A 27,304-nucleotide genomic window follows, 5' to 3' on the forward strand; every position below is an offset into this window, starting at 1 on the left:
TGGCCCTTTGCGCTGGCACTTGGCCATTTGCGCTGGCACTTGGCCATTTGCGCTGGCACTTGGCCCTTGCACTTGGCCCTTTGCACTTGCACTTGGCATTTTGCACTTGCCACTTTGCACTTGGCCCTTTGCGCTTGCACTTGGCCCTTGGCCCTTTGTGCTGGAACTTGGCCCTTTGCACTTGGCCCTTTGCACTTGGCACTTGGCCATTTGCGCTTGCACTTTGCCTTTTGCGCTGGCACTTGGCCCTTTGCACTTTGCATTTGACACTTGGCCCTTTGCACTTGGCCCTTTCATTTGATATTACTAAATTTACACTACCGCTAGGTTTGCTACAGTAACTGTCATTTACTACATTTAAATGTAAACTTTTTTCCTTTGAAACTTTAAAATCGATTTTCTCAAAAACTATAAGGTCTTTTTTTTCCTCTTGTACCCACATATCTCCTTAATATACACTGAAAATTTGGTGATTCTAGCTTGTAAGGGGGCTTAGATATTTAACGCGAAAAAAAAAACGGACTTTAGGCGAAAATTAATGTGAAAATATTCAGGCGAATTTTCGCCTTTCGAAATGAAAATAGTAATTATTTTCGCGAAAATTTGTTGAAATCGAAAATGGGATTTTCGATGCGAAAATGACTTTGGCGAAAATTCGCAAGCAACACTGATTCACCTGTGCTCATAGTCCTAAGTGGCTCATTATCCATTGTTTCATGATTTTAGTTGAGCTTTTAATAACTCTTAAGGAAACATTGGTGCACACATGCCTTTTAAGGAGATCTATGTCTTTCAGGGTGACTCTGGGGGACCCCTTAACTGCCAGAATGCAGCAGGAGCCTGGGAGGTCCATGGTGTGGTCAGCTTCGGATCTTCTCTCGGATGTAACTACTACAAGAAGCCTTCTGTCTTCACCCGCGTCTCCGACTACATCAGCTGGATTAACTCGGTAAGAGCACAATATGGCTACTGTTGTACCTTAAGGAGGAACTCCTGACTGCTGGCTGTTAGCCTATGATTTAGTATTATGGATAGCGCTCCAATTATAGTCACACAATTGCTGCTAGTAAGGCTAAAAAAAGTGGACAGTCTCTCAAATGTATATACGCTCCAAAGGGTAACAGTTCCACCTAAAAAGTTGCCTTAATATGATGGGTGGCGCTCCACATTAGGAAAAACACTTGCATAGATAACATCAGCAGTGCGTTTCAGATGGTATCACACTCACCCCGTCCAGTTGACCACTGTTAGATTGGTCATATATCGCTCGTGTGATATCCTGCACCACCTGTGCTCCTGCTTCCAGTCTTCCTCCTCCAGTGGTGCTCTCGGTGGGTGACAGCATTAAGTGTACCTTATGGGATGATAAATATCACATAGTACAGTTCCGTAGATATAAATTAACTTTTATTATAAAATTGCACTCACAAGTTGGTTAGGGTAAACAGTGCCTAGAGTTTGTGAACGGGCTCACCCCCGTGCCTCCCGGTCAGGCTCGCAGGTCAGACCATGCCACCGCCGCTAGTTTCCCTTCTTTTCCTGAGCGAAGCCGTGAGCGTTCCAGTAGTTGCTGACAGTCCGATAGGCTCCACCCCACGCATTTCTTCACTCCGCGTGACTCATCAGGGGCTAATTGCCCTAGTGTTTTTCTCTGTGAATTGTAAATAGGAATAACAAAGTGAGACAATTGTGCATAGTGAATATCCAACTGTAGCGCTTATCACTAGAAATTGTTATCCTATGATGACTGTTGGTTCGTAGTTTGACCTCATGACCAGGGATGCTCGGATGTGCCTCATCCACGAATTCGGAAATCCGCGTGGTTGCAAAAAAAAATCCGAATTCGGCCCCGCCGCATGCGGATTTTCGTTCGCGTCCACGCAACCATGCAAATTTTCTGCCGTGAATGGCGTAATCACGCGTGGATTCCCGCCCGGAGGCGGATTTTCTTTTAACGTTAATAACAAAGCCCCCATACATGCTACAATCCCCCAAATTGTATGGATTATCGAGGTGATAAGGGGCAACATAACTTCAACATAAAAAATTCCCCCCAAAAAATTTTTTCTAGAGAAAATGGATTTTAAAGTGAAATCAACACTTTAAATGGGGCTATTAATTGGTAATAAGTAGTTTTAAAAAGGGATATACGCGTTAAGCAGTCAAAGAGGTGAAGGCGAGTTCCAATGGCACTTGGCGGCGAAGGTACCGCTGGAGGAGGATGAGTGGCTGATGCCAAAAAGGCCCCAGAGAGGTTTTTGTAATTTTTTTTTTGTTTTTTTTGCAGCAATTAGCAATGACATCGCAGCAGAGTTGTCAGTGGACACGGGCAGTGTGAACGCAGAGTGCAGTGGTGGTAGCGACTGAGTCAGGAGAAGGACAATGCGGGCGGTCAGTTCAGCAGCACAGAAGGACCACGGCAACATACTGGTAGTAGTAGTAGCAGCACAGCGTCATAGTGCTGGGCAAAAAATTAAATGCACCCGGTGACCCGGGCAGTGTGAACGCAGACAGAGTACATTGGTGGAAGCGACTGAGTCAGGAGGAGGAGGACAATGCGGGCGGTCAGATCAGCAGCAGCAGCACAGAAGGACCATGGCAACATACTGGTGCTAGTAGTAGCAGCACAGCATCATAGTGCTGGCCAAAAAATTAAATGCACCCGGTGACCCAGGCAGTGATAACGCAGACAGAGTACATTGGTGGTACCGTGGTAGCGACTGAGTCAGGAGGAGGAGGAGGACAAAGCGGGCGTTCAGTTCAGCAGCAGCAGCACAGAAGGACCACGGCAACATACTGGTAGTAGTAGTAGCAGCACAGCGTCATAGTGCTGGCCAAAAAATTAAATGCACCCGGTGATCCGGGCAGTGATAACGCAGACAGAGTACATTGGTGGTACCTAGTGTTGGGCGAACATCTAGATGTTCGGGTTCGGGCCGAACAGGCCGAACATGGCCGCGATGTTCGGGTGTTCGACCCGAACTCCGAACATAATGGAAGTCAATGGGGACCCGAACTTTTGTGGTTTGTAAAGCCTCCTTACATGCTACATACCCCAAATTTACAGGGTATGTGAACCTTGGGAGTGGGTACAAGAGGGAAAAAAAATTAGCAAAAAGAGCTTATAGTTTTTGAGAAAATCGATTTTAAAGTTTCAAAGGGAAAACTGTCTTTTAAATGCAGGAAATGTCTGTTTTCTTTGCACAGGTAACATGTTTTTTGTCGGCATGCAGTCATAAATGTAATACATATAAGAGGTTCCAGGAAAAGGGACCGGTAACGCTAACCCAGCAGCAGCACACGTGATGGAACAGGAGGAGGCGCAGGAGGAGAAGGCCACGCCTTGTGAGACACAACAACCCCGGCCTTGCATGAGGGCAAGAAGCGTGCGGATAGCATGCTTTGTACCGCCATGCAGTCATAAATGTAATAAAGATAAGAGGTTCCATAAACAGGGACCGGCAACGCTAACCCAGCAGCAGCAGCAGCACACGTGATGGAACAGGAGGAGGCGCAGGAGGAGAAGGCCACGCTTTGTGAGACACAACAACCCAGGCCTTGCATGAGGACAAAAAGCGTGCGGATAGCATGCTTTTTACCACCATGCAGTCATAAATGTAATAAAGATAAGTGGTTCAATAAACAGGGACCACGCAGCAACACTAACCCAGCAGCAGCAGACGTGATGGAACAGGAGGAGGCGCAGGAGGAGAAGGCCACGCTTTGTGAGACACAACAACCCAGGCCTTGCATGAGGGCAAGAAGCGTGCGGATAGCATGCTTTGTACCGCCATGCAGTCATAAATGTAATAAAGATAAGTGGTTCAATAAACAGGGACCACGCGGCAACGCTAACCCAGCAGCAGCAGACGTGATGGAACAGGAGGAGGCGCAGGAGGAGAAGGCCACGCTTTGTGAGACACAACAACCCAGGCCTTGCATGAGGGCAAGAAGCGTGCGGATAGCATGCTTTGTACCGCCATGCAGTCATAAATGTAATAAAGATAAGTGGTTCAATAAACAGGGACCACGCGGCAACGCTAACCCAGCAGCAGCAGACGTGATGGAACAGGAGGAGGCGCAGGAGGAGAAGGCCACGCTTTGTGAGACACAACAACCCAGGCCTTGCATGAGGGCAAGAAGCGTGCGGATAGCATGCTTTGTACCGCCATGCAGTCATAAATGTAATAAAGATAAGTGGTTCAATAAACAGGGACCACGCGGCAACGCTAACCCAGCAGCAGCAGACGTGATGGAACAGGAGGAGGCGCAGGAGGAGAAGGCCACGCTTTGTGAGACACAACAACCCAGGCCTTGCATGAGGGCAAGAAGCGTGCGGATAGCATGCTTTGTACCGCCATGCAGTCATAAATGTAATAAAGATAAGTGGTTCAATAAACAGGGACCACGCGGCAACGCTAACCCAGCAGCAGCAGACGTGATGGAACAGGAGCAGGCGCAGGAGGAGAAGGCCACGGTTTTTGAGACACAACAACCCAGGCCTTGCATGAGGACAAAAAGCGTGCGGATATAGCAGCAATGCTTTTTGCCGCCATGCAGTCATAAATGTAATACAGATGAGAGGTTCAATAAACAGGGACCGGAAACGCTACACCATCCCAGATGTTCATTGGTCATGTTACTTGGTTGGGGTCCTGGAGTGTTGCGTAGTCATTTCCAATCCAGGATTGATTCATTTTAATTTGAGTCAGACGGTCTGCATTTTCTGTAGAGAGGCGGATACGCCGATCTGTGACGATGCCTCCGGCAGCACTGAAACAGCGTTCCGACATAACGCTGGCTGCCGGGCAAGCCAGCACCTCTATTGCGTACATTGCCAGTTCGTGCCAGGTGTCTAGCTTCGATACCCAATAGTTGAAGGGTGCAGATGGATTGTTCGACACAGCTACGCCATCTGACATGTAGTCCTTGACCATCTTCTCCAGGCGATCGGTGTTGGAGGTGGATCTGCACGCTTGCTGTTCAGTGGGCTGCTGCTGCATGGGTGTCAGAAAATTTTCCCACTCCAAGGACACTGCCGATACCGTTCCCTTTTGGGTACTAGCTGCGGCTTGCGTTGTTTGCTGCCCTCCTGGTCGTCCTGGGTTTGCGGAAGTCAGTCTGTCTGCGTACAACTGGCTAGAGGAGGGGGAGGATGTCAATCTCCTCTCTAAAGTCTCCACAAGGGCCTGCTGCTTCCATTTTGACCTGTCTGACTCTTTCTTCAAGCAGTTTTGGAACATTGTGTTTGTACCGTGGATCCAGAAGGGTATAAACCCAGTAATTGGTGTTGTCCAGAATGCGCACAATGTGTGGGTCACGTTCAATGCAGTCTAGCATGAATTGAGCCATGTGTGCCAGAGTCCTACCAGAATCCTCATCATCCTCTTGTGAGCGTTGTGATAGTTGTTGTGATGCATCATAGTCGTCACCTTCCTCCTGGTCTGCTTCTGCTGACCATTCGCGTTGAATTGTGGAAGTCCAACGTGCACCGCTCTGGCCCTCGTCAGTGGTGGCATGAAATTCCTGCTCCAACTCCAGCTGTTCCTCCTCCTCTTCTTCGTCATAGCTGCTGGGGCCAGCGTTCCCTGAGGCGGATGGCCTGATGTTGGTACCATCACGCTGATCGTTTTCTCCTTCAGATTCCCCCAGTTGCATCATGACAGCTGTTTCCTTGATTTTTAACATCGACCTCTTCAGTAAACACAGCAGTGGTATGGTAATGCTGACTGAAGAGTTGTCACTGCTCACAAGCAACGTGGATTGCTCAAAATTTTGGAGGACTTGGCAGAGGTCCAACATGTTGGCCCAATCGGATCCACAGAAGCTTGGCAGCTGGCCGGATGCGCCTCGGTACTGCGCCGTCATGTACTGGACCACTGCACTCTTCTGCTCGCAAAAGCGGGCTAGCATGTGCAGCGTAGAATTCCAGCGCGTAGGGACATCACACAGCAAGCGATGGTGGGGGAGATTGAAGCGCTCCTGCATCTTGGCGAGTGCCCCCGAAGCAGTACTGGAATTTCTACAATGTTTGGCCACTCGACGCACCTTCAACAGAAGATCGTCCACGCCTGGGTATGTCCTCAGGAACCGCTGAACTACTAGGTTCATCACGTGCGCCAGGCAAGGGATGTGTGTCAGCTTAGCCAACCTTAAAGCGCGAATGAGATTACTCCCATTATCACACACAACCATGCCCGGTTTCAGGTCCAGCGGTGCCAGCCACAAATCCGTCTGTTCCTTTATTCCCCTCCAAATTTCCTCCCCTGTGTGCTGCTTATCCCCAAGGCAGATTAGCTTCAGCAACGCTTGCTGACGCATGCCAACAGCTGTGCTGCACTGCTTCCACGATCCTACTGCTGCTGGGTTAGCGTTTCCGGATGAGGTACAGCTTTGAGATGCGTTGGAGTAGAAGGAGTCAGAGAGGTAGGTGCTGCTGTTGTTATCCAGTGGGAGGGACGGCGGTGCAGCTGTTTGTGGCGTGGGCAACACCCGTGCCGTAGCAGGTGAGGAATCGCTGCCAGGCTCCACAAGGTTCACCCAGTGCGCGGTAAGGGAGATGTATCGACCCTGGCCGAACGCACTCGTCCAGGTGTCAGTGGTGAGGTGAACCTTGCAGGCAACGGCATTCTTCAAGCTTCGGGTTATTTTGCTGACCACGTGCTCATGCAACTCAGGCACTGCAGAGCGCGCAAAGTGGTAGCGGCTGGGAACCACGTAACGTGGGATGGCCACTGACATCATGCCCTTGAAGCTGTTTGTCTCCACCACTCGATATGGCAGCATTTCGCAGGCCAGAAGCTTGGCTATGCTGGCTGTTACTGCCACGGCCCGGGGGTCATTTGCTGGCAATTTCCTCTTGCGCTCAAACATCTCCGAGACAGACAACTGAACCGTAGCGCTGCACACGGAAGGGCTGTTGGTTGTTGTGTTTGATGAACACTGGGAGACCTCAAGAGCACTACTCCGGAAAGTGACAGTGTCAGCGTCGTCTGATGTTTGTGAATGTTGTGAACCACGCAATGGCTGGGCTACTGCTGCTGCTGAGGCGGGTCTGGTGGTGAGTCTGGTGAACCCAAGGGAGGCAGTGTTGTTGCTGGTACCCTGTCCTGACGCGTTTGCCCACAGAGTGGGATGTTTGGATAGCATGTGACGGCTCATGCTGGTGGTGGAGAGGTTGTTAATACTTTTCCCCCTGCTCAGGCGGGTCTTGCACACCTTGCAAATCGCCATGGTAACATCCTCAGTGCAGTCTTCAAAGAAAGCCCAGACTTTGGAGCACCTGCCTCCTTGCTGGCGATTTCTGTTTGCTCCTCTTTTGCCTCTCACTTGAACTTCCACGCTTGTGGTGCCTGAAATTGCGCGCCGCCTACCTTGTGGCACAAGGCGAACTCGTGCAGCAGTGGGTTCTTCAACAGACTCATCTGTGCTGCTGCTACGACGGCGATGTTCTCGTTCACAAACAAAATCTGGGTCTCTGTCCACATTGTCCATACCCTCCTCTTCCATCTCCTCAAACTCGTCATATGTCATTGTGGGCCGCCGCCGTGGAGTAGAGCTCCCCACAACAACCTCTGCGCAGCACACTCCAACGTCGTCTTCCAGATCTTGTCGGCCGACCTCCTGCAATTGCAACCCCTCCTGCCCAAATTGCTTTGGGATTTGGGTTTCCGAGTCCTCCTCGGACTCGCCTTGTATTTCAGTGCGCGGTGCATTTCCCACAGTTAACGGTTGTGAATCCAGGCACAACATTTCTGGCTGTTCCTCCATTGACCTTTGAAAGGTGGAAGTTTGTTGGGCTGGGAATTGCTCCTGCGAATACCCCATTGTGTCCTGAGGTAATTCATCGGACTGGTTATCTGGCAGTTGTGTGCGTGGTGTCGCTGCCGGTTGTGTCAGCTTTGTGCCCACTGGCTCCTTGTAACTGGCTGAGGACTCGGACCTCGTGCGTGATGTGCTGGTGCTGCTTAACCCACTGCTGGACGCTTGAGAGGTCATCCAAGTAATTATCTGGTCCTGTTCTTTTGGATTTGTGAGGGTTGTTGTCCTGGACAACATGGGCGGTATTGAGTGGGTTTTCTTGGGTGCTCCCCTGTGGCCTGTACGTGAACCGTCAGGGGAAACACCTCTTCCCTTGCCCCTCCCTCTTTCACCGGATTTCTTCCTCATTTCACTTATCCTTACAGTACACGCTGACTGGCAGCAGTACAGTGGCAGTACAGAAATGCTATACAGTACCACTATTCCCAGCAGCGACACAGAGCACAATGCTATACAGTGACGGGTGAGCGGTGTACCACTATTCCCAGCAGCGACACATAGCACAATGCTATACAGTGGCGGGTGAGCGGTGTACTACTATTCCCAGCAGACACAGAACAGTAAACAGAATGCTATATAGTGTGGCTGAGCGAGCGGTGTACCACTATTCCCAGCAGACACAGAACAGTAAACAGAATGCTATATAGTGTGGCTGAGCGAGCGGTGTACCACTATTCCCAGCAGACACAGAACAGTAAACAGAATGCTATATAGTGTGGCTGAGCGAGCGGTGTACCACTATTCCCAGCAGACACAGAACAGTGAACAGAATGCTATATAGTGTGGCTGAGCGAGCGGTGTACCACTATTCCCAGCAGACACAGAACAGTGAACAGAATGCTATATAATGTGGCTGAGCGAGGTACACAGAGTGGCAGTAAACAGAATGCTATATAGTGTGGCTGAGCGAGCGGTGTACTACTGTTCCCAGCAGCGACACAATGACAGGGGGGACCCTGGCTAGCGTGGCTGGAGCGCGAACTACCCTGCCTGCCTACCCAAAGCTAAACCCACAGACAAATGGCGGAGATATGACGTGGTTCGGGTATTTATTTACCCGAACCACGTGACAGTTCGGCCAATCAGAGCGCGTTCGGGTCCGAACCACGTGACCCGTTCGGCCAATCACAGCGCTAGCCGAACGTTCGGGGAACGTTCGGCCATGCGCTCTTAGTTCGGCCATGTGGCCGAACGGTTTGGCCGAGCACCGTCAGGTGTTCGGCCGAACTCGAACATCACCCGAACAGGGTGATGTTCTGCAGAACCCGAACAGTGGCGAACACTGTTCACCCAACACTAGTGGTACCGTGGTAGCGACTGAGTCAGGAGGAGGAGAAGGACAAAGCGGGCGTTCAGTTCAGCAGCAGCAGCAGCAGCACAGGAGGACCATGGCAACATACTGGTGCTAGTAGTAGCAGCACAGCGTCATAGTGCTGGCCAAAAAATTAAATGCACCCAGTGACCCGGGCAGTGTGAACGCAGAGTGTAGTAGCGACTGAGTCAGGAGGACAAAGCGGGCGGTCAGTTCAGCAGCTCAGAAGGAGGACCATGGCAACTTACTGGTAGTAGTACCATAACACCAAAAAATTAACCAAGGTAGGCACTAGGCAGGTAGTAACTGTCTTTATAAAGGCAGGCATAGTTAACAACAGCACATGCAGCAGCCACTTCATGTCCCCCTGTGTCCGACAATAGGGGCCAGGAACTCACCTTCCACCCAAGCCTGGTTGATTTTCAGGAAGGTGAGTTTGTCCACAGAGGCGTGGGAGAGCCGAGAGCGCTTCTCTGTGACCACGCCACCGGCCGCACTAAACAACAATAACAATAACAATAATATTTATATAGCGCTTTTCTCCCTGGGGACTAAAGCATCTCTCTGAGAGGACACTGGAAGGAGGGCAGGATAGGAGTTCCAGGGCGTACTGGGAAAGCTCGCTCCAGATGTCCAGTCTCTTGACCCAGTACTCCAAGGGGTCCACGGGGCTGTCGGTGTCATTGAGCCCGCTGGATGACCCCATATAGTCAGACACCATGGTGGTCAGTCATTGCTTGTGCTGGTTGGTGGTGGATGCTGTGGCGGGCACCTCTGTTCTGGGCTGCTGCACTGCATACAGGCTCTTGCTTAGGCTCTTCAGGTCTCCGGGGCGCCAGTTGCTGCTGCTGCTGCTGGTGGTTGTTGTTGTGCTGCTAGTGGCAATGGCAGGCACCTCTTGCTGGCTTGGGAGAGCAGTTACAGTGGGGGTGGAAGGCTGGGGGAATGCTTCCAGTAGTCTGCGCACAAGGGCCTCCTTCAACTCCCTTGTGCGTTGCTCGGTGGTGGATGGCGTCATTAAGTCTCCCAGCTTCCCTTTCAGACGGGGATCAAGCATCAAGGTAATCCAGATGTCCTCCCTTGAACGCATCTGGATCACCCGGGGGTCCCTGCGAAGGCAGCGCAACATGTGCACAGCCATGGGAAACAAGTGGGCCCTGCCAGCAAGATCTTCCTCGTCCTCGCCATTGTCCCATAACGCATGCCTGTCCTCTTCCTGTGCCATGTCGTTGTCCTCCTCAAACCGCCATCCACGTACAACGCCTGCTGCACTCTGCTCCTCCTCCTCCACCTCATTCAGGTTAGGGACCTCCAACTCTTCCACTACCTGCTGTGTAGTGGTGCTCAAATACCCCTTTTTAAAATTCAAGTTTGGTCGAATTCGAATAGTAAATTATTCGAGGTCAGTCGAATATTCGAGTCGAATAATTTTTACTATTCGATTCGACCTCGGACTTCGAGCTCACTATTCGAGTCGGTATTCGAGCTCACTATTCGAGCTGACTATTCGAATTGGCCTTAAATAGCTTCCAACACTTGTTTTGAGGGTGAATGATGCAAGAAACATCTTTTTTTCCAAGTAACAACAGCAAGTGATTATGTGGGGATGTTCCTTTAAAAAAAAATGTGGAAAGAGAAGTTGTGTCCTTAATTTTGTTCAGTAGTGTTACTGTATATACTTGTTCTTCTTCTTCTTTATCTTTCTTCTTCTTCTTCTAGATCTTCTTCTTCTATATCTTCTTCTTCTTCTTCTATATTGTCTTCTTCTTCTTCTTCTTCTTCTTCATCATCTTCTTCTTCTTCTTCTTCATCTTCTTCTTCTTCTTCTTCTTCATCTTCATCTTCTTCATCTTCATCTTCTTCTTCTTCATCTTCTTCTTCTTCATCTTCTTCTTCTTCATCTTCTTCTTCTTCTTCATCATCTTCTTCTTCTTCTTCTTCTTCTTCATCTTCTTCATCTTCATCTTCTTCATCTTCATCTTCTTCTTCTTCTTCTTCTTCTTCTTCATCTTCATCTTCTTCATCTTCTTCTTCTTCTTCTTCATCTTCTTCTTCTTCATCTTCTTCATCTTCTTCATCTTCTTCATCTTCTTCTTCTTTTTCATCTTCTTCTTCATCATCTTCTTCATCTTCTTCTTCATCTTCTTCTTCATCTTCATCTTCTCCTTCTCCTTCTTTTTCAATATCGTCTTCTTCTTCTTCACGTATTTCTCTTTTCAATTTTTTTTAAAGAAATGCAGCTATTTTTGAGCGTAACAAATAGCTGGTGGGCGCACGCATGTTGGAAGCGCCATTGTATGTGCTCCCTGGCAGTGGAAACACAAAGACAGCAGGAGGTAAATTCAGCAGCAGGAGGAGGAGGATGAGTGTGTGGCAGCAGGCAGTCAATGAGGCAGGCAGCTCGCCGTGACATAATAGCCCTGGTACCTAGCGGTGATACCAGGGCTGTAAATAAACACAACAGGAGGTCCCAGACAGCGGTCGTGCAGCCCACATTGTGTCCAATACACAATTGGGACAACACAGTTCAACCCGGGCACCTCAGAAAAATTAAACCTTTTTTTTTTTTTTTAATGGTTTGTTTGGTTTTGGTTTTGCAACCAATATAGCTATTGTTTGACGTAATAGCTGGTGGCAGAGTGGCAGCAGAAGGTAATTCTGTGTACCCTGGCAGTGGGAAACACAGACAGACAGCAACAGCAGCAGGAGGAATGGAGGAGTAATGTGAGCAGCTATTGTTTGACGTAATAGCTGGTGGCAGAGTGGCAGCAGAAGGTAAATCATCTGTGTAGTGTACCCTGGCAGTGGGAAACACAGACAGACAGCAGCAGCAGCAGCAGCAGGAGGAGGTATGGAGGAGTAGTGTGAGTGTGGCAGCAGGTAGGCAGCGTGACATAATAGCCCTGGTACCTAGCGGTGATACCAGGGCTGTAAATAAACACAACAGGAGGTCCCAGACAGCGGTCGTGCAGCCCACATTGTGTCCAATACACAACTGGGACAACACAGTTTTCAACCCGGGCACCTCAGAAAAATTAAACCTTTTTTTTTTTTAATGGTTTGTTTGGTTTTGGTTTTGCAACCAATATAGCTATTGTTTGACGTAATAGCTGGTGGCAGAGTGGCAGCAGAAGGTAATTCTGTGTACCCTGGCAGTGGGAAACACAGACAGACAGCAATAGCAGCAGGAGGAATGGAGGAGTAATGTGAGCAGCTATTGTTTGACGTAATAGCTGGTGGCAGAGTGGCAGCAGAAGGTAAATCATCTGTGTAGTGTACCCTGGCAGTGGGAAACACAGACAGACAGCAGCAGCAGCAGCAGGAGGAGGTATGGAGGAGTAGTGTGAGTGTGGCAGCAGGTAGGCAGCGTGACATAATAGCCCTGGTACCTAGCGGTGATACCAGGGCTGTAAATAAACACAACAGGAGGTCCCAGACAGCGGTCGTGCAGCCCACATTGTGTCCAATACACAACTGGGACAACACAGTTTTCAACCCGGGCACCTCAGAAAAATTAAACCTTTTTTTTTTTTTAATGGTTTGTTTGGTTTTGGTTTTGCAACCAATATAGCTATTGTTTGACGTAATAGCTGGTGGCAGAGTGGCAGCAGAAGGTAATTCTGTGTACCCTGGCAGTGGGAAACACAGACAGACAGCAACAGCAGCAGGAGGAATGGAGGAGTAATGTGAGCAGCTATTGTTTGACGTAATAGCTGGTGGCAGAGTGGCAGCAGAAGGTAAATCATCTGTGTAGTGTACCCTGGCAGTGGGAAACACAGACAGACAGCAGCAGCAGGAGGAGGTATGGAGGAGTAGTGTGAGTGTGGCAGCAGGTAGGCAGCGTGACATAATAGCCCTGGTACCTAGCGGTGATACCAGGGCTGTAAATAAACACAACAGGAGGTCCCAGACAGCGGTCGTGCAGCCCACATTGTGTCCAATACACAACTGGGACAACACAGTTTTCAACCCGGGCACCTCAGAAAAATTAAACCTTTTTTTTTTTTTTAATGGTTTGTTTGGTTTTGGTTTTGCAACCAATATAGCTATTGTTTGACGTAATAGCTGGTGGCAGAGTGGCAGCAGAAGGTAATTCTGTGTACCCTGGCAGTGGGAAACACAGACAGACAGCAACAGCAGCAGGAGGAATGGAGGAGTAATGTGAGCAGCTATTGTTTGACGTAATAGCTGGTGGCAGAGTGGCAGCAGAAGGTAAATCATCTGTGTACCCTGGCAGTGGGAAACACAGACAGACAGCAGCAGCAGCAGCAGGAGGAGGTATGGAGGAGCAGTGTGAGTGTGGCAGCAGGTACGCAGCGTGACATAATAGCCCTGGTACCTAGCGGTGATACCAGGGCTGTAAATAAACACAACAGGAGGTCCCAGACAGCGGTCGTGCAGCCCACATTGTGTCCAATACACAACTGGAACAACACAGTTTTCAACCCGGGCACCTCAGAAAAATTAAACCTTTTTTTTTTTTAATGGTTTGTTTGGTTTTGGTTTTGCAACCAATATAGCTATTGTTTGACGTAATAGCTGGTGGCAGAGTGGCAGCAGAAGAAGGTAATTCTGTGTACCCTGGCAGTGGGAAACACAGACAGACAGCAGCAGCAGGAGGAGGAATGGAGGAGTAGGCGAGCAGCTATTGTTTGACGTAATAGCTGGTGGCAGAGTGGCAGCAGAAGGTAAATCATCTGTGTACCCTGGCAGTGGGAAACACAGACAGACAGCAGCAGCAGCAGCAGGAGGAGGTATGGAGGAGCAGTGTGAGTGTGGCAGCAGGTAGGCAGCGTGACATAATAGCCCTGGTACCTAGCGGTGATACCAGGGCTGTAAATAAACACAACAGGAGGTCCCAGACAGCGGTCGTGCAGCCCACATTGTGTCCAATACACAACTGGAACAACACAGTTTTCAACCCGGGCACCTCAGAAAAATTAAACCTTTTTTTTTTTTAATGGTTTGTTTGGTTTTGGTTTTGCAACCAATATAGCTATTGTTTGACGTAATAGCTGGTGGCAGAGTGGCAGCAGAAGAAGGTAATTCTGTGTACCCTGGCAGTGGGAAACACAGACAGACAGCAGAAGGGCAGTACACAGCAGCCCACTGTAGGTGTAAAATGTGTGGCTGCAGGCGACGTAATAGTCAAAGTGAACCAGGCTGGCTTAGTGAGCAGGAGCCAGGAGGTGGTAAAGGATGGTAAGGCACATTAACGATGGTTCCGGCAGCCAGTTCATGCCCCCCTCTCGCCGACAACAGGGGCCAGGAACTCGCCTTCCACCCACGCCTGGTTCATCTTGAGAAACATCAGTCTGTCCACAGACTTGTGAGACAGACGTGAGCGTTTCTCGGTGACCACGCCACCAGCTGCACTGAAGCAGCGCTCGGACAGCACGCTGGAAGGGGGGCAGGACAGCACTTCCAGGGCGTACTGCGCCAGCTCGCTCCAGATCTCCATGCTTTTGACCCAATACTCCATGGGATCAACAGGGGCATCGCTGTCAAGCCCGCTGTACGACCCCATGTAGTCAGCCACCATGCGGGTCAGGCGCTGGCTGTGACCGGAGGAGGATGCTGCTGCATGCATCTCCTCTGTAGTCACTGCTGCCGGAGCCTCTACAGTCCTGTAGAGCTCGTGGCTGAGAGACAGCAGGTCTGTGGGGCGCTTGCTGCTGCTGGATGCAGGCACCTGCTGCTGCCTCTGTGCTGGCTGCTGGACAGTGGGGGTGGAAGGCTGGGGGAAGGCTTCCTCCAAGCGCTCAACAAGGGCCTGCTGCAAGCTCCTTGTTTGTTGCGCTGGGTCTCCTCCTGCAGGCGGCAGGAACTGGCTCAACTTCCCCTTGAGGCGTGGGTCCAACATCATGCTGATCCAGATGTCCTCCCTCTGCTTCATCTGGATCACCCTGGGGTCCCTGCGCAGGCACGTCAGCATGTGCGCTGCCATTGGGAAGAGGCGGGTTACGTCTGCTGGCACATCGACGTCAGTGCTGTCCTCATCCTCCTCCTCTGCCGCCTCATCCTCTCTCCACCCCCGCACCAACTCAGCTGCGCTGTGCTGATCCCCCTCATCAGCAGCCAGGTCAGGGACCTCCACCAAGTCCTCCTCCTCCTCCCCCTCAGAGGTGGACTGCGCAGCTGGTTGCCGCTCCTGCTGGTCCAAGGCTGCCGCTCCCTGTTCCAGCAAAGCATCGAGGGCCCTGTTCAGCAGAGAAACCAGGGGCACCCACTCGCAGACCATAGCATGGTCCCTGCTCACCATGTTTGTGGCCTGCAGGAAGGGAGCCAGCACAAAGCACACCTGCTGCATGTGCCTCCAGTCATCATCGGGGACGATGGACGGGATGTTGCTGGTCTTGTCCCTTCTCTGAGCTGCGGAAACAGTGGCCAGGGCAAGGTACTGTTTGACAGCGTGCCTCTGTTCAACCAGACGCTCCAACATCGCCAGGGTGGAGTTCCAGCGAGTCGGAACGTCAAGGATCAGTCGATGGCGTGGCAGATCCAGCTCCTTTTGCACGTCTTCCAGGCTCGCACAGGCTGCAGCCGAGCGCCGGAAGTGACGCACAACATTCCTTGCCGTTTCCAGCAGTTCGCCCATCCCCTGGTAGGTGCGCAGGAACTTCTGCACCACCAGGTTCAGCACGTGGGCAAGACAGGGGATGTGGGTCAGGTTTCCCCTGTCTATTGCGGCAACCAGATTGGCCCCATTGTCGGCCACCACCTCTCCGACTCTGAGGCCTCTGGGGGTCAGCCAAATCCTCTCCTGCTCCTGGAGTTTGGCCAACACATGGGTTGCCGTCAGCTTGGTCTTCCCAAGGCTGACCAAGTGCAGCAGCGCTTGGCAGTGGCGGGCCTTCACGCTGCTGCTGAGGCGGGGGGTTTGGCCAGGTGTGCCGGAGGATGGCAGAGGATCGGAGGAACCTGCTGCAGTTCCCCTGACCCTGCGGGGTGGCACCACCCACTGTGTTGCTGCTGCTGCTGTGCCCGCTGCTGCTCTCCCATCCTCACCCCCTTCCACCAAGCTGACCCAGTGGACAGTGAAGGACAGGTAGCGGCCTGTCCCGAAGCGGCTGCTCCAGGAGTCCATGGTGACGTGGACCCTTTCACCAACCGCGTGCTCCAGCCCTCGCTCCACATTGGCCATCACAAAGCGGTGCAGTGCAGGAATGGCCTTGCGGGCAAAGAAGTGTCTGCTGGGGAGCTGCCAGTCTGGGGCTGCGCAAGCAAGCAGCGCACGAATGTCGCTCCCCTCCTGCACGAGCGTGTACGGCAGGAGTTGGGAGCACATGGCCCGTGCCAGCAAGTCGTTCAGCTGCCGCACGCGACGGCTGCTGGGAGGCAGAGCCCTAACCACCCCCTGGAAGGACTCGCTCAAAAGGCTCTGGCGTGGCCTTTTGCTGACACGGGAATCAGCAGACACAGCAGAGGAGGCCACTGAGGACTGGCTGCCAGAACAGGCCTCAGTGTCGGCGGCAGGAGTTGCAGAGGGGGGAGGAGCAGTGCGTTTCCGCACTCCTGCTGGTGCTGCTGGAGGAGCAGGAGGGCGGGTGGCTGCTGTTGCTGCTGCTGCTGCTGAAGGCTGTGCAGTGATGGGTGTGGTGCCACTGCCAGCACCAGATGCCTTCAGCCTCTGGAACTCCTCATGCTGGTGGAAATGTTTAGCCGCAAGGTGGTTGATGAGCGAGCTGGTGCTGAACTTTAAGGGGTCTGCACCTCTGCTCAACTTCCGCTGACAGTGGTTGCAAGTGGCGTACTTGCTGTACACAGTGGGCATGGTGAAAAACCGCCAGATTGGTGACAGAAACATCCCCCTACGGCATGGAAGCGCTGCTGCCTGTCTCCCTGTGGTGGTTGGGGGGGGGCTTGGGTGCGGCTGGTGGTGGTACTGGCTGATGCTGCTGCTGCTGCTGCTGAGCCTGAGACACCAGCAGGCTGTGGGACGCTGCCAATGCTTGCAATGATGCGCCTCCTTGCAAGGCCCACAAGCGCATCCTCCTCCTCCTCCTCAGAGCTGCTGAGGACGACATCCCCTGGAGGTGGTGGCACCCAGTCTCTGTCTGTCACCGGGTCATCATCATCATGCCCCTCCTGAAACATGTCCTGCTGGGATGATGACCCCCCAAACTCCTCTCCTGATGCATGGATGGGACGCTTGACTGTCGCCACAGTCTTGCTGTCCAATCCCTCCTCCCCCAAAGTGCCCATCAGCATCTCCTCCTCAAAATCGCCAACAACAGCAGACAATACCCTGATGGTGCCTGGGGTAAAAAGACTGCTGAGTGACAGGTCGGCGACTGATGGTGAACTGGCCTCCTCCCCAGGCCCTGCTGGGCGGCTGCTGCGAACAGGGGTGGTGGTGGTGGTGGTGGTGGTGGTGGTGAGGGTGGAGGCCTCGGATGCAGAGCTGATGGCGGGCTGCTCATCCTCCGTCATGAGTTGCACCACAGTGTCTGCATCCTTTTCCTCAATGGGACGTTTCCGACCCAGCTGGAGGAAAATGGGAGCAGGTGCTACACGCTGCTGCTGCTGTGTCTCTGCAGCGTGAGTTGCAGATGCTCCTGCTGGGCGGCGCCCAAGGCGTCCACGGCCAGTGGCTATGGGAGGAATGTTAGCCACTGACGCTGCTGCTGCGGAACTGTGCATGGTGGCGCGCCCGCGGCCGCGGCTTGCCACAATGCTGCTCCCTCTCCTCCTGATTCCCTTGCTGCCCTTCCCCTTGCCCAAACCGCGCTGGCTGCCACTTCCAGACATCTTCAATGTTTTGGGCGTATAGACAAAAGTTTTTTAAAAGGGCGGGTGAAAAGTGGGGTACTTTAATGGAGTGGGTTGGTTGGTGAGGTGACTGAGTGAGTGTCCCCTAGTACAGTAAGTAAGTAGTAACAGTCAGGAAGTACAACTAGCAGTTACAATAATCAGTAGTAATCACAAGTAAATTTAGTGTGTGTACACTCAGACAGTGAGTGCACGCACGCAGGAGCTAGTAGCCTATGAACACAGTGACTGAGTGTCCTAGACTCCTAGTACAGTAAGAGTAAGTAGTAACAGTAAGTAGAACTAACTTATTACAATAATCAATCAGCGATCAGAAGGAAATGGAGTGTGGGTGTGTGTACACTCAGACAGTGAGTGCACGCACGCAGGAGCTAGTAGCCTATGAACACAGTGACTGAGTGTCCTAGACTCCTAGTACAGTAAGAGTAAGTAGTAACAGTAAGTACAACTAACTAATTACGATAATCAATCAGCGATCAGAAGGAAATAGAGTGTGTGTTGTGTGTGTACACTCAGACAGTGAGTGCACGCACGCAGGAGCTAGTAGCCTATGAACACAGTGACTGAGTGTCCTAGACTCCTAGTACAGTAAGAGTAAGTAGTAACAGTAAGTAGAACTAACTAATTACAATAATCAATCAGCGATCAGAAGGAAATGGAGTGTGGGTGTGTGTACACTCAGACAGTGAGTGCACGCACGCAGGAGCTAGTAGCCTATGAACACAGTGACTGAGTGTCCTAGACTCCTAGTACAGTAAGAGTAAGTAGTAACAGTAAGTAGAACTAACTAATTACAATAATCAATCAGCGATCAGAAGGAAATGGAGTGTGGGTGTGTGTACACTCAGACAGTGAGTGCACGCACGCAGGAGCTAGTAGCCTATGAACACAGTGACTGAGTGTCCTAGACTCCTAGTACAGTAAGAGTAAGTAGTAACAGTAAGTAGAACTAACTAATTACAATAATCAATCAGCGATCAGAAGGAAATGGAGTGTGGGTGTGTGTACACTCAGACAGTGAGTGCACGCACGCAGGAGCTAGTAGCCTATGAACACAGTGACTGAGTGTCCTAGACTCCTAGTACAGTAAGAGTAAGTAGTAACAGTAAGTAGAACTAACTAATTACAATAATCAATCAGCGATCAGAAGGAAATGGAGTGTGGGTGTGTGTACACTCAGACAGTGAGTGCACGCACGCAGGAGCTAGTAGCCTATGAACACAGTGACTGAGTGTCCTAGACTCCTAGTACAGTAAGAGTAAGTAGTAACAGTAAGTAGAACTAACTAATTACAATAATCAATCAGCGATCAGAAGGAAATAGAGTGTGGGTGGTGTGTGTACACTCAGACAGTGAGTGCACGCACGCAGGAGCTAGTAGCCTATGGACAGTGACTGAGTGTCCTAGACTCCTAGTACAGTAAGAGTAAGTAGTAACAGTAAGTACAACTAACTAATTACGATAATCAATCAGCGATCAGAAGGAAATGGAGTGTGGGTGTGTGTACACTCAGACAGTGAGTGCACACACGCAGGAGCTAGTAGCCTATGGACAGTGACTGAGTGTCCTAGACTCCTAGTACAGTAAGAGTAAGTAGTAACAGTAGGTAAACTAACTAATTACGATAATCAATCAGCGATCAGAAGGAAATGGAGTGTGGGTGTGTGTACACTCAGACAGTGAGTGCACGCACGCAGGAGCTAGTAGCCTATGGACAGTGACTGAGTGTCCTAGACTCCTAGTACAGTAAGAGTAAGTAGTAACAGTAAGTACAACTAACTAATTACGATAATCAATCAGCGATCAGAAGGAAATAGAGTGTGTGTTGTGTGTGTACACTCAGACAGTGAGTGCAGTGCGCACACGCAGGAGCTAGTAGCCTATATGAACAGTGACAGTGAGTGTCCCTACGGGTACAGTAAGAGTAAGTAGTAAGTAAGTACAACTAACTAACAATAATCTATCAGTAATCAGAAGGAAATAGAGTGTGTGTACACACAGACAGTGAGTGAGTGCACACACGCAGGAGCTAGCTAGTAGCCTATAAACAGTGACAGTCAGTGAGTGTCCTACTCCTAGTACAGTATAACTACAATACTATTAGTAAAGGACAGCAGAAATACTGGTATAGATGAGAGAAATAAACAGAGGACAGCTGCCCACAGAGGCAAGGCCCCCCTGAGGCCTAAACCTGTAAGCTTGCAGCAGCTGCCTGTCTCTAATGTAACACACAAGCTACTAACTAAAATACAATGTCTAAATAACTAACAACAATATAGGTGTGTATAGGAGGTGTATGTGAGCAAAAACGCTAGGTAAATGACCACAATAAAGCTCTTGCTAAGCCAAAGCACAAAGGAGCAACTCTCTCTCTGTACAAGTCTCAGGCAAGCACGGAGAAACGGAACATGGCGGCCGCTATTTATAGGGTAGGGGCTGGCCAGGGTCCCCCTCTGTGATTGGCTGCCGTCAGAGGGCCTGGGAGCCCTCTGATTGGCTCTAAGGACATCAATCTGGGCTATGACGCTATTCGAGCTCGGTACCGAGCTCGAATAGCACCGTTTTGCTCGAATAGCTCGAATAGTGAATGGGCTATTCGAGTGTACTCGGATAGCCCATTCGAATAGCTCCAGCTATTCGGAGCTCGAATACCGAGCTCGAATAGCTGGAAAAGAGCTCGAATATTCGAGCTACTCGAATATTCGAGCTCTGCTGAGCACCACTGCTGCTGTGAGCCCTCCTCTGAGCTGGACTGTGCTGCCATCTGCTCCTGTTCTTCCAACTGCCTCAGGGCTTCATCCCCACGCTCAATTAAATTGTCCATTGCCTGCTCCAGTAGACAAACCAAGGGCACCCACTGGCACACAGAGGCCCGCTCCTCACTGACCATCTTGGTTGCCTCCAGGAAGGGACTCAGCACCAGGCATACTTGCTGCATCAGTGTCCACTGAGTGGCAGTAATCATGGGGACTTGCTGGTTGCTGGGGACACTTGGGTCTAGCATGTAGGCCCTAAGAGCCAGCCTGTGCTGACACAGCCGCTCCAACATGGCCAGAGTCGAATTCCAGCGAACTGGCATGTCGATGATCATCCGGTGTTGTGGCCTTTCATACTGCTGCTGTAAGGTGGACAAGAGTGCAGAGGCAGTGGCTGACAGGCGGAAAAAGCGTACCACCGCCCGGGCATCCTGCAGCAGCTCGCTCATCCCCTGGTAGGTGCGCAAGAAGCGCTGCACCACAAGATTGAGCACGTGGGCCAAGCAGGGGATGTGCTGGAGGTTTCCCTGCTGCACTGCTGCCACCAGGTTGGCCCCGTTATCGGCTGCCACATACCCCACTTCCAGGCCTCTGGGGGTCAGCCACCTCCGCTCCTGCTTCCTGAGGGCGGCCAGGACGTTGGTGGCCGTAAGCCTCTCCTTCCCCAGGGTCACCAATTTTAAAAGGGCTTGGCAGTGCCGAGGCTTGGCGCTGCTGCTGCCGAGGCGGCCTTGCTTTCCGGGTGCAGAGGGAGTGTCGTGACAGGACCCTTCTGCATCCCCCCTGATCCCGCGTGGTGGCACCACTAGCTGGGCTGATGCGCTCTTGTCCTCCCTCCCTTCCATCAGTGTCACCCAGTGGGCCGTAAAGGATAGAGTTGGGCCGAACCTCCGATTTTAGGTTCGCGAACCTGGTTCGCGAACTTCCGCGGAAGGTTCGGTTCGCGTTAAAGTTCGCGAACCGCAATAGACTTTAATGGGGATGTGAACGTTGAAAAAAAAAAAAAATTATGCTGGCCACAAAAGTGATGGAAAAGATGTTTCAAGGGGTCTAACACCTGGAGGGGGGCATGGCGGAGTGGGATACATGCCAAAAGTCCCGGGGAAAAATCTGGATTTGACGCAAAGCAGCGTTTTAAGGGCAGAAATCACATTGAATGCTAAATGACAGGCCTAAAGTGCTTTCAAACATCTTGCATGTGTATACATCAATCAGGTAGTGTAATTAAGGTACTGCTTCACACTGACACACCAAACTCACCGTGTAACGCACCGCAAACAGCTGTTTGTGTAGTGACGGCCGTGCTGGACTGGTGCGCACCATGGCGAGAGTGCAGGTTTTGGTGGCTTTACAGCCCATATGGTCGCCTGGCTGATGTAGCTGAATGACAGAACAGTGACTGTCCAGCTGATCAAATTTGGTCTGACCACAATGAGGCAACGACCTTATTATCGTGGGTGTGCCCCCCGAGACATTCATCTAGGCGCCGGTCATTGCTTCATTGTGATACGCAAGCCCCTTCACCACGGCAAGGTAATGATCACGAAGGGGAATGGGCGCATGTACATGCCTTTTCTTTTGTTGTTGCAGCTGCCCGCAGTGCAGCCAGAAAAATTAGGCAGTCATGTACACGCACCAGAAAAATTATTACAGCGGCCGCTGCTAGCAGCGGCCTAAAAAATTCAGCAATCCGCCTGGAGTCCCGGACCCTGTTGGTGGTGGCGGAGAAGGTAGTCAAGCGGCCTGCAGGCAGACATGCTGTGTGGAGGGACTGGGAGCGACTTAGTCTTCTTGGGGCAGGCCAGGCAGCCAGTCACACGGCGTGCAGGCAAAGATGCTGTGTGTGCGGGGACTGACTTAGTCTTGGGGCGGGCAGCAGCCCTCCGGGATCCATGCCTCATTCATTTTGATAAAGGTGAGGTACTTAACACTTTTGTGACTTAGGCGACTTCTCTTCTCTGTGACAATGCCTCCAGCTGCGCTGAAGGTCCTTTCTGACAGGACGCTTGCGGCAGGGCAGGAGAGAAGTTGGATGGCAAATTGGGACAGCTCTGGCCACAGGTCAAGCCTGCGCACCCAGTAGTTCAAGGGTTCCTCATCGCTGTTCACAGCAGTGTCTACATCCACACTTAAGGCCAGGTAGTCGGCTACCTGCCGTTCCAGGCGTTGGTGGAGGGTGGATCCGGAAGGGCTACGGCGAGGCGTTGGACTAAAGAACGTCCGCATGTCCGACATCACCATGAGATCGCTGGAGCGTCCTGTCTTTGACTGCGTGGACACGGGAGGAGGATTAGTGGCAGTGGTACCTTGCTGGCGTTGTGCCGTCACATCACCCTTAAAGGCATTGTAAAGCATAGTTGACAGCTGGTTCTGCATGTGCTGCATCCTTTCCACCTTCCGGTGAGTTGGTAACAGGTCCGCCACTTTGTGCCTGTACCGAGGGTCTAGTAGTGTGGCCACCCAGTACAGGTCATTCCCCTTGAGGTTTTTTATACGGGGGTCCCTCAACAGGCAGGACAGCATAAAAGACGACATCTGCACAAAGTCGGATCCAGTACCCTCCATCTCCTCTTGCTCTTCCTCAGTGACGTCAGGTAAGTCAACCTCCTCCCCCCAGCCGCGAACAATACCACGGGAAGGTTGAGCAGCACAAGCCCCTTGCGATGCCTGCTGAGGTTGTTCTCCTGCCGCTGTCCCCTCCTCCTCCTCCTCCTCCTCCTCCTCCCCCAAAGAAACACCTTGCTCATCATCCTCTGAGTCTGACTCGTCTTCTGCACACGACTTCTCTTCTTCCTCCTCCTCCCCCCTCTGTGCTGCCGCAGGTGTTGAGGAAACAGCTGGGTCTGATGAAAATTGGTCCCATGCCTGTTCCTGCCGTAACGGTTCCTGGTCACGCTCATTCACAGCTTCATCCGCCACTCTACGCACAGCACGCTCCAAGAAGTAAGCGTAGGGAATTAAGTCGCTGATGGTGCCCTCACTGCGGCTCACCAGGTTGGTCACCTCCTCAAACGGCCGCATGAGCCTGCATGCATTCTCCATCAGTGTCCAGTTGTCGGGCCAGAACATCCCCATCTTCCCAGACTGTTTCCTTCTACTGTAGTTGTAGAGGTAGTGGGTCACGGCTTTCTTCTGTTCTAGCAGGCGGGAGAACATGAGCAGGGTCGAGTTCCAGCGAGTCGGGCTATCGCAAATGAGGCGTCTCACCGGCATGTTGTTTTTGCGCTGAATTTCCGCAAAGCGTGCCATGGCTGTGTAAGACCGCCTCAAATGCCCACAGAACTTCCTGGCCTGCTTCAGGACATTCGCTAAGCCAGGGTACTTTGCCACAAATCTTTGAACCACTAGATTCATGACATGTGCCATGCAGGGTATGTGTGTCAGCTTCCCCATATGCAAAGCGGCAAGCAGATTGCTGCCGTTGTCGCACACCACGTTGCCTATCTCCAGGTGGTGCGGGGTCAGCCACTCATCCACCTGTTTCTTAAGAGCAGCCAGGAGAGCTGCTCCAGTGTGACTCTCCGCTTTGAGACAAGACATGTCTAAGATGGCGTGACACCGTCTTACCTGGCATGCAGCATAGGCCCTGCGGAGCTTGGGCTGTGTAGCTGGAGAGGAGAACTGCCACTCAGCCAAGGAGGAGGAGGACAGCGAAGAGCATGTAGCAGGAGGAGAGGAGGTGGCAGGAGGCCTGCCTGCAAGCCGTGGAGGTGTCACAATTTGGTCCGCTGCGCCCTGCTTGCCATCGTTCACCACCAGGTTCACCCAATGGGCTGTGTAGGTAATGTAGCGGCCCTGCCCGTGCTTGGCAGACCAGGCATCCGTGGTCAGGTGTACCCTTGACCCAACGCTCTTCGCAAGAGATGACACCACTTGCCTCTCAACTTCACGGTGCAGTTGGGGTATGGCCTTTCTCGAAAAATAAGTGCGGCCTGGCATCTTCCACTGCGGTGTTCCGATGGCCACAAATTTACGGAAGGCCTCAGAGTCCACCAGCCGGTATGGTAACAGCTGCCGAGCTAACAGTTCCGCCACGCCAGCTGTCAGACGCCGGGCAAGGGGGTGACTGGCCGAAATTGGCTTCTTCCGCTCAAACATTTCCTTCACGGACACCTGACTGCTGCTGTGGGCAGAGGAGCAGGAACCGCTCAAGGGCAGAGGCGGAGTGGAGGAGAGTGCCTGTGAAGGTGGAAGGGAGAAAGCGGCAGAAGCAGATAATGCACCTGATGGAGGAGGAAGAGGAGAAGGAGGGTGGCTTTGCTTTTGTGTGCTGCTGCTGCTTTTGCTCAGGTGGCCATCCCATTGCTGTTTGTGCCTTTTCTCCAGGTGCCTTCGTAAGGCACTTGTCCCTACGTGAGTGTTGGCCTTTCCACGGCTCAATTTTTGTTGGCAGAGCGAACAGATGGCTTTGGTCCGATCTGAGGCACACACATTAAAAAATTTCCACACCGCTGAGCCACCCTGGGATGTGGGCACTATGGGGACCTCAGCAGCTGATGCTGAAGGGCAAGTTGGCTGGCTGTACATAGGTGGCGATACATGGTGCCGGACTCTGCCACCAGCTGTTTCTGACGAAGAGCTGCCCCAGCTTCTTTCAGCAACTTCTCTCCTCCTACTACTCTCTGACTCCCCCTCTGAACTGTCCCCCTCTTCATCTCCTCTATTGGGAACATACAGAGGATCCCTATCATCGTCATCATCGTAATCATCCTGCCCAGCTTCGCTTGACTCAGAAAAATCCAAACATGCACCATCAGTAGGTCCTTCATCCTCCTTACACGTTACATCCATAGTGTTTCCGCGTAACGAAGACATATGAGCTGGTGAAAATTAATCTGGCTGTAACAACAATGGCTGTGCATCAGTGATTTCACCACTAAATAATTCTTGCGAAGTGTCAAATGCAGCGGAAGTGGTGCTAGTAGTAGCGCTGGTGGCTGAGCAAGATGAGGTGTTCTGTGTCGCTAAATACTCAACCACGTCCTGACAATCTTGGGACGTGATGGGACGTGCCTTCTTCCGAGCACTGTACTGTGGGCCAGGTCCACACGAAATTACATTTACACAACCTCGCGCAGACCTGCCGGGTGGCCTTCCTCTGGCTCTGGCACTACCTCTTCCTCTACCTGTTTTGTCCATATCGGGTATGCACGGAGTGGTATATCACACTGCGTGCACTCACGTAGGTAGGTGGGTTCACTTAACTGCACAGGTATGCGCACTGATGCGGTGGGTTCACTGAACAGAACAGGTATACAGTGGCGGGTTCACAGAACAGGTATGCAGTGGCAGGTTCACTGAACACAACAGGTATGCAGTGGCAGGTTCACTGAACACAACAGGTATGCAGTGGCGGGTTCACTGAACAGGTATACAGTGGCGGGTTCACTGAACAGAACAGGTATGCAGTGGCGGGTTCACTAAACAGAACAGGTATACAGTGGCGGGTTCACTAAACAGAACAGGTATACAGTGGCGGGTTCACAGAACAGGTATGTAGTGGCAGGTTCACTGAACACAACAGGTATGCAGTGGCAGGTTCACTGAACACAACAGGTATGCAGTGGCGGGTTCACTGAACAGGTATACAGTGGCAGGTTCACTAAACAGAACAGGTATACAGTGGCGGGTTCACTAAACAGAACAGGTATACAGTGGCGGGTTCACAGAACAGGTATGCAGTGGCAGGTTCACTGAACACAACAGGTATGCAGTGGCGGGTTCACTGAACAGGTATACAGTGGCGGGTCCACTGAACAGAACAGGTATGCAGTGGCGGGTTCACTGAACAGGTATACAGTGGCGGGTTCACTGAACAGAACAGGTATGCAGTGGCGGGTTCACTAAACAGAACAGGTATACAGTGGCGGGTTCACAGAACAGGTATGCAGTGGCAGGTTCACTGAACACAACAGGTATGCAGTGGCAGGTTCACTGAACACAACAGGTATGCAGTGGCGGGTTCACTGAACAGAACAGGTATACAGTGGCGGGTTCACTAAACAGAACAGGTATACAGTGGCAGGTTCACAGAACAGGTATGCAGTGGCAGGTTCACTGAACACAACAGGTATGCAGTGGCGGGTTCACTGAACAAGTATACAGTGGCGGGTCCACTGAACAGAACAGGTATGCAGTGGCGGGTTCACTGAACAGGTATACAGTGGCGGGTCCACTGAACAGAACAGGTATGCAGTGGCGGGTTCACTAAACAGAACAGGTATACAGTGGCGGGTTCACTAAACAGAACAGGTATACAGTGGCGGGTTCACAGAACAGGTATGCAGTGGCAGGTTCACTGAACACAACAGGTATGCAGTGGCGGGTTCACTGAACAGGTATACAGTGGCGGGTCCACTGAACAGAACAGGTATGCAGTGGCGGGTTCACTAAACAGAACAGGTATACAGTGGCGGGTTCACTAAACAGAACAGGTATACAGTGGTGGGTTCACAGAACAGGTATGCAGTGGCAGGTTCACTGAACACAACAGGTATGCAGTGGCGGGTTCACTGAACAGGTATACAGTGGCGGGTCCACTGAACAGAACAGGTATGCAGTGGCGGGTTCACTAAACAGAACAGGTATACAGTGGCGGGTTCACTAAACAGAACAGGTATACAGTGGCGGGTTCACAGAACAG

General features: G+C 51.6%; 2 protein-coding genes across 3 annotated transcripts in view; one reads left to right on the forward strand and one right to left on the reverse strand.

Moving 5' to 3' along the window:
* LOC137521934 (uncharacterized) overlaps positions 1-1,301 on the reverse strand; it is a 142,110-nt gene extending 140,809 nt beyond the window's left edge. For both annotated transcript variants that reach the window (XM_068241881.1, XM_068241880.1), the window contains exon 1: positions 1,229-1,301. The gene's annotated coding sequence lies outside the window, so the exon portion shown is untranslated. The remainder of the gene's footprint in view (positions 1-1,228) is intronic.
* LOC137522282 (chymotrypsin-like elastase family member 2A) overlaps positions 1-27,304 on the forward strand; it is a 60,356-nt gene that overhangs the window by 26,041 nt on the left and 7,011 nt on the right. The window contains exon 7 of the mRNA XM_068242313.1: positions 797-949. Within this exon, the coding sequence (XP_068098414.1) occupies positions 797-949 (153 nt within the window). The remainder of the gene's footprint in view (positions 1-796; positions 950-27,304) is intronic.

Source organism: Hyperolius riggenbachi, chromosome 6 (genome assembly GCF_040937935.1).
Source record: "Hyperolius riggenbachi isolate aHypRig1 chromosome 6, aHypRig1.pri, whole genome shotgun sequence".
In the NCBI taxonomy this organism is placed as follows: Eukaryota; Metazoa; Chordata; class Amphibia; order Anura; family Hyperoliidae; genus Hyperolius; species Hyperolius riggenbachi.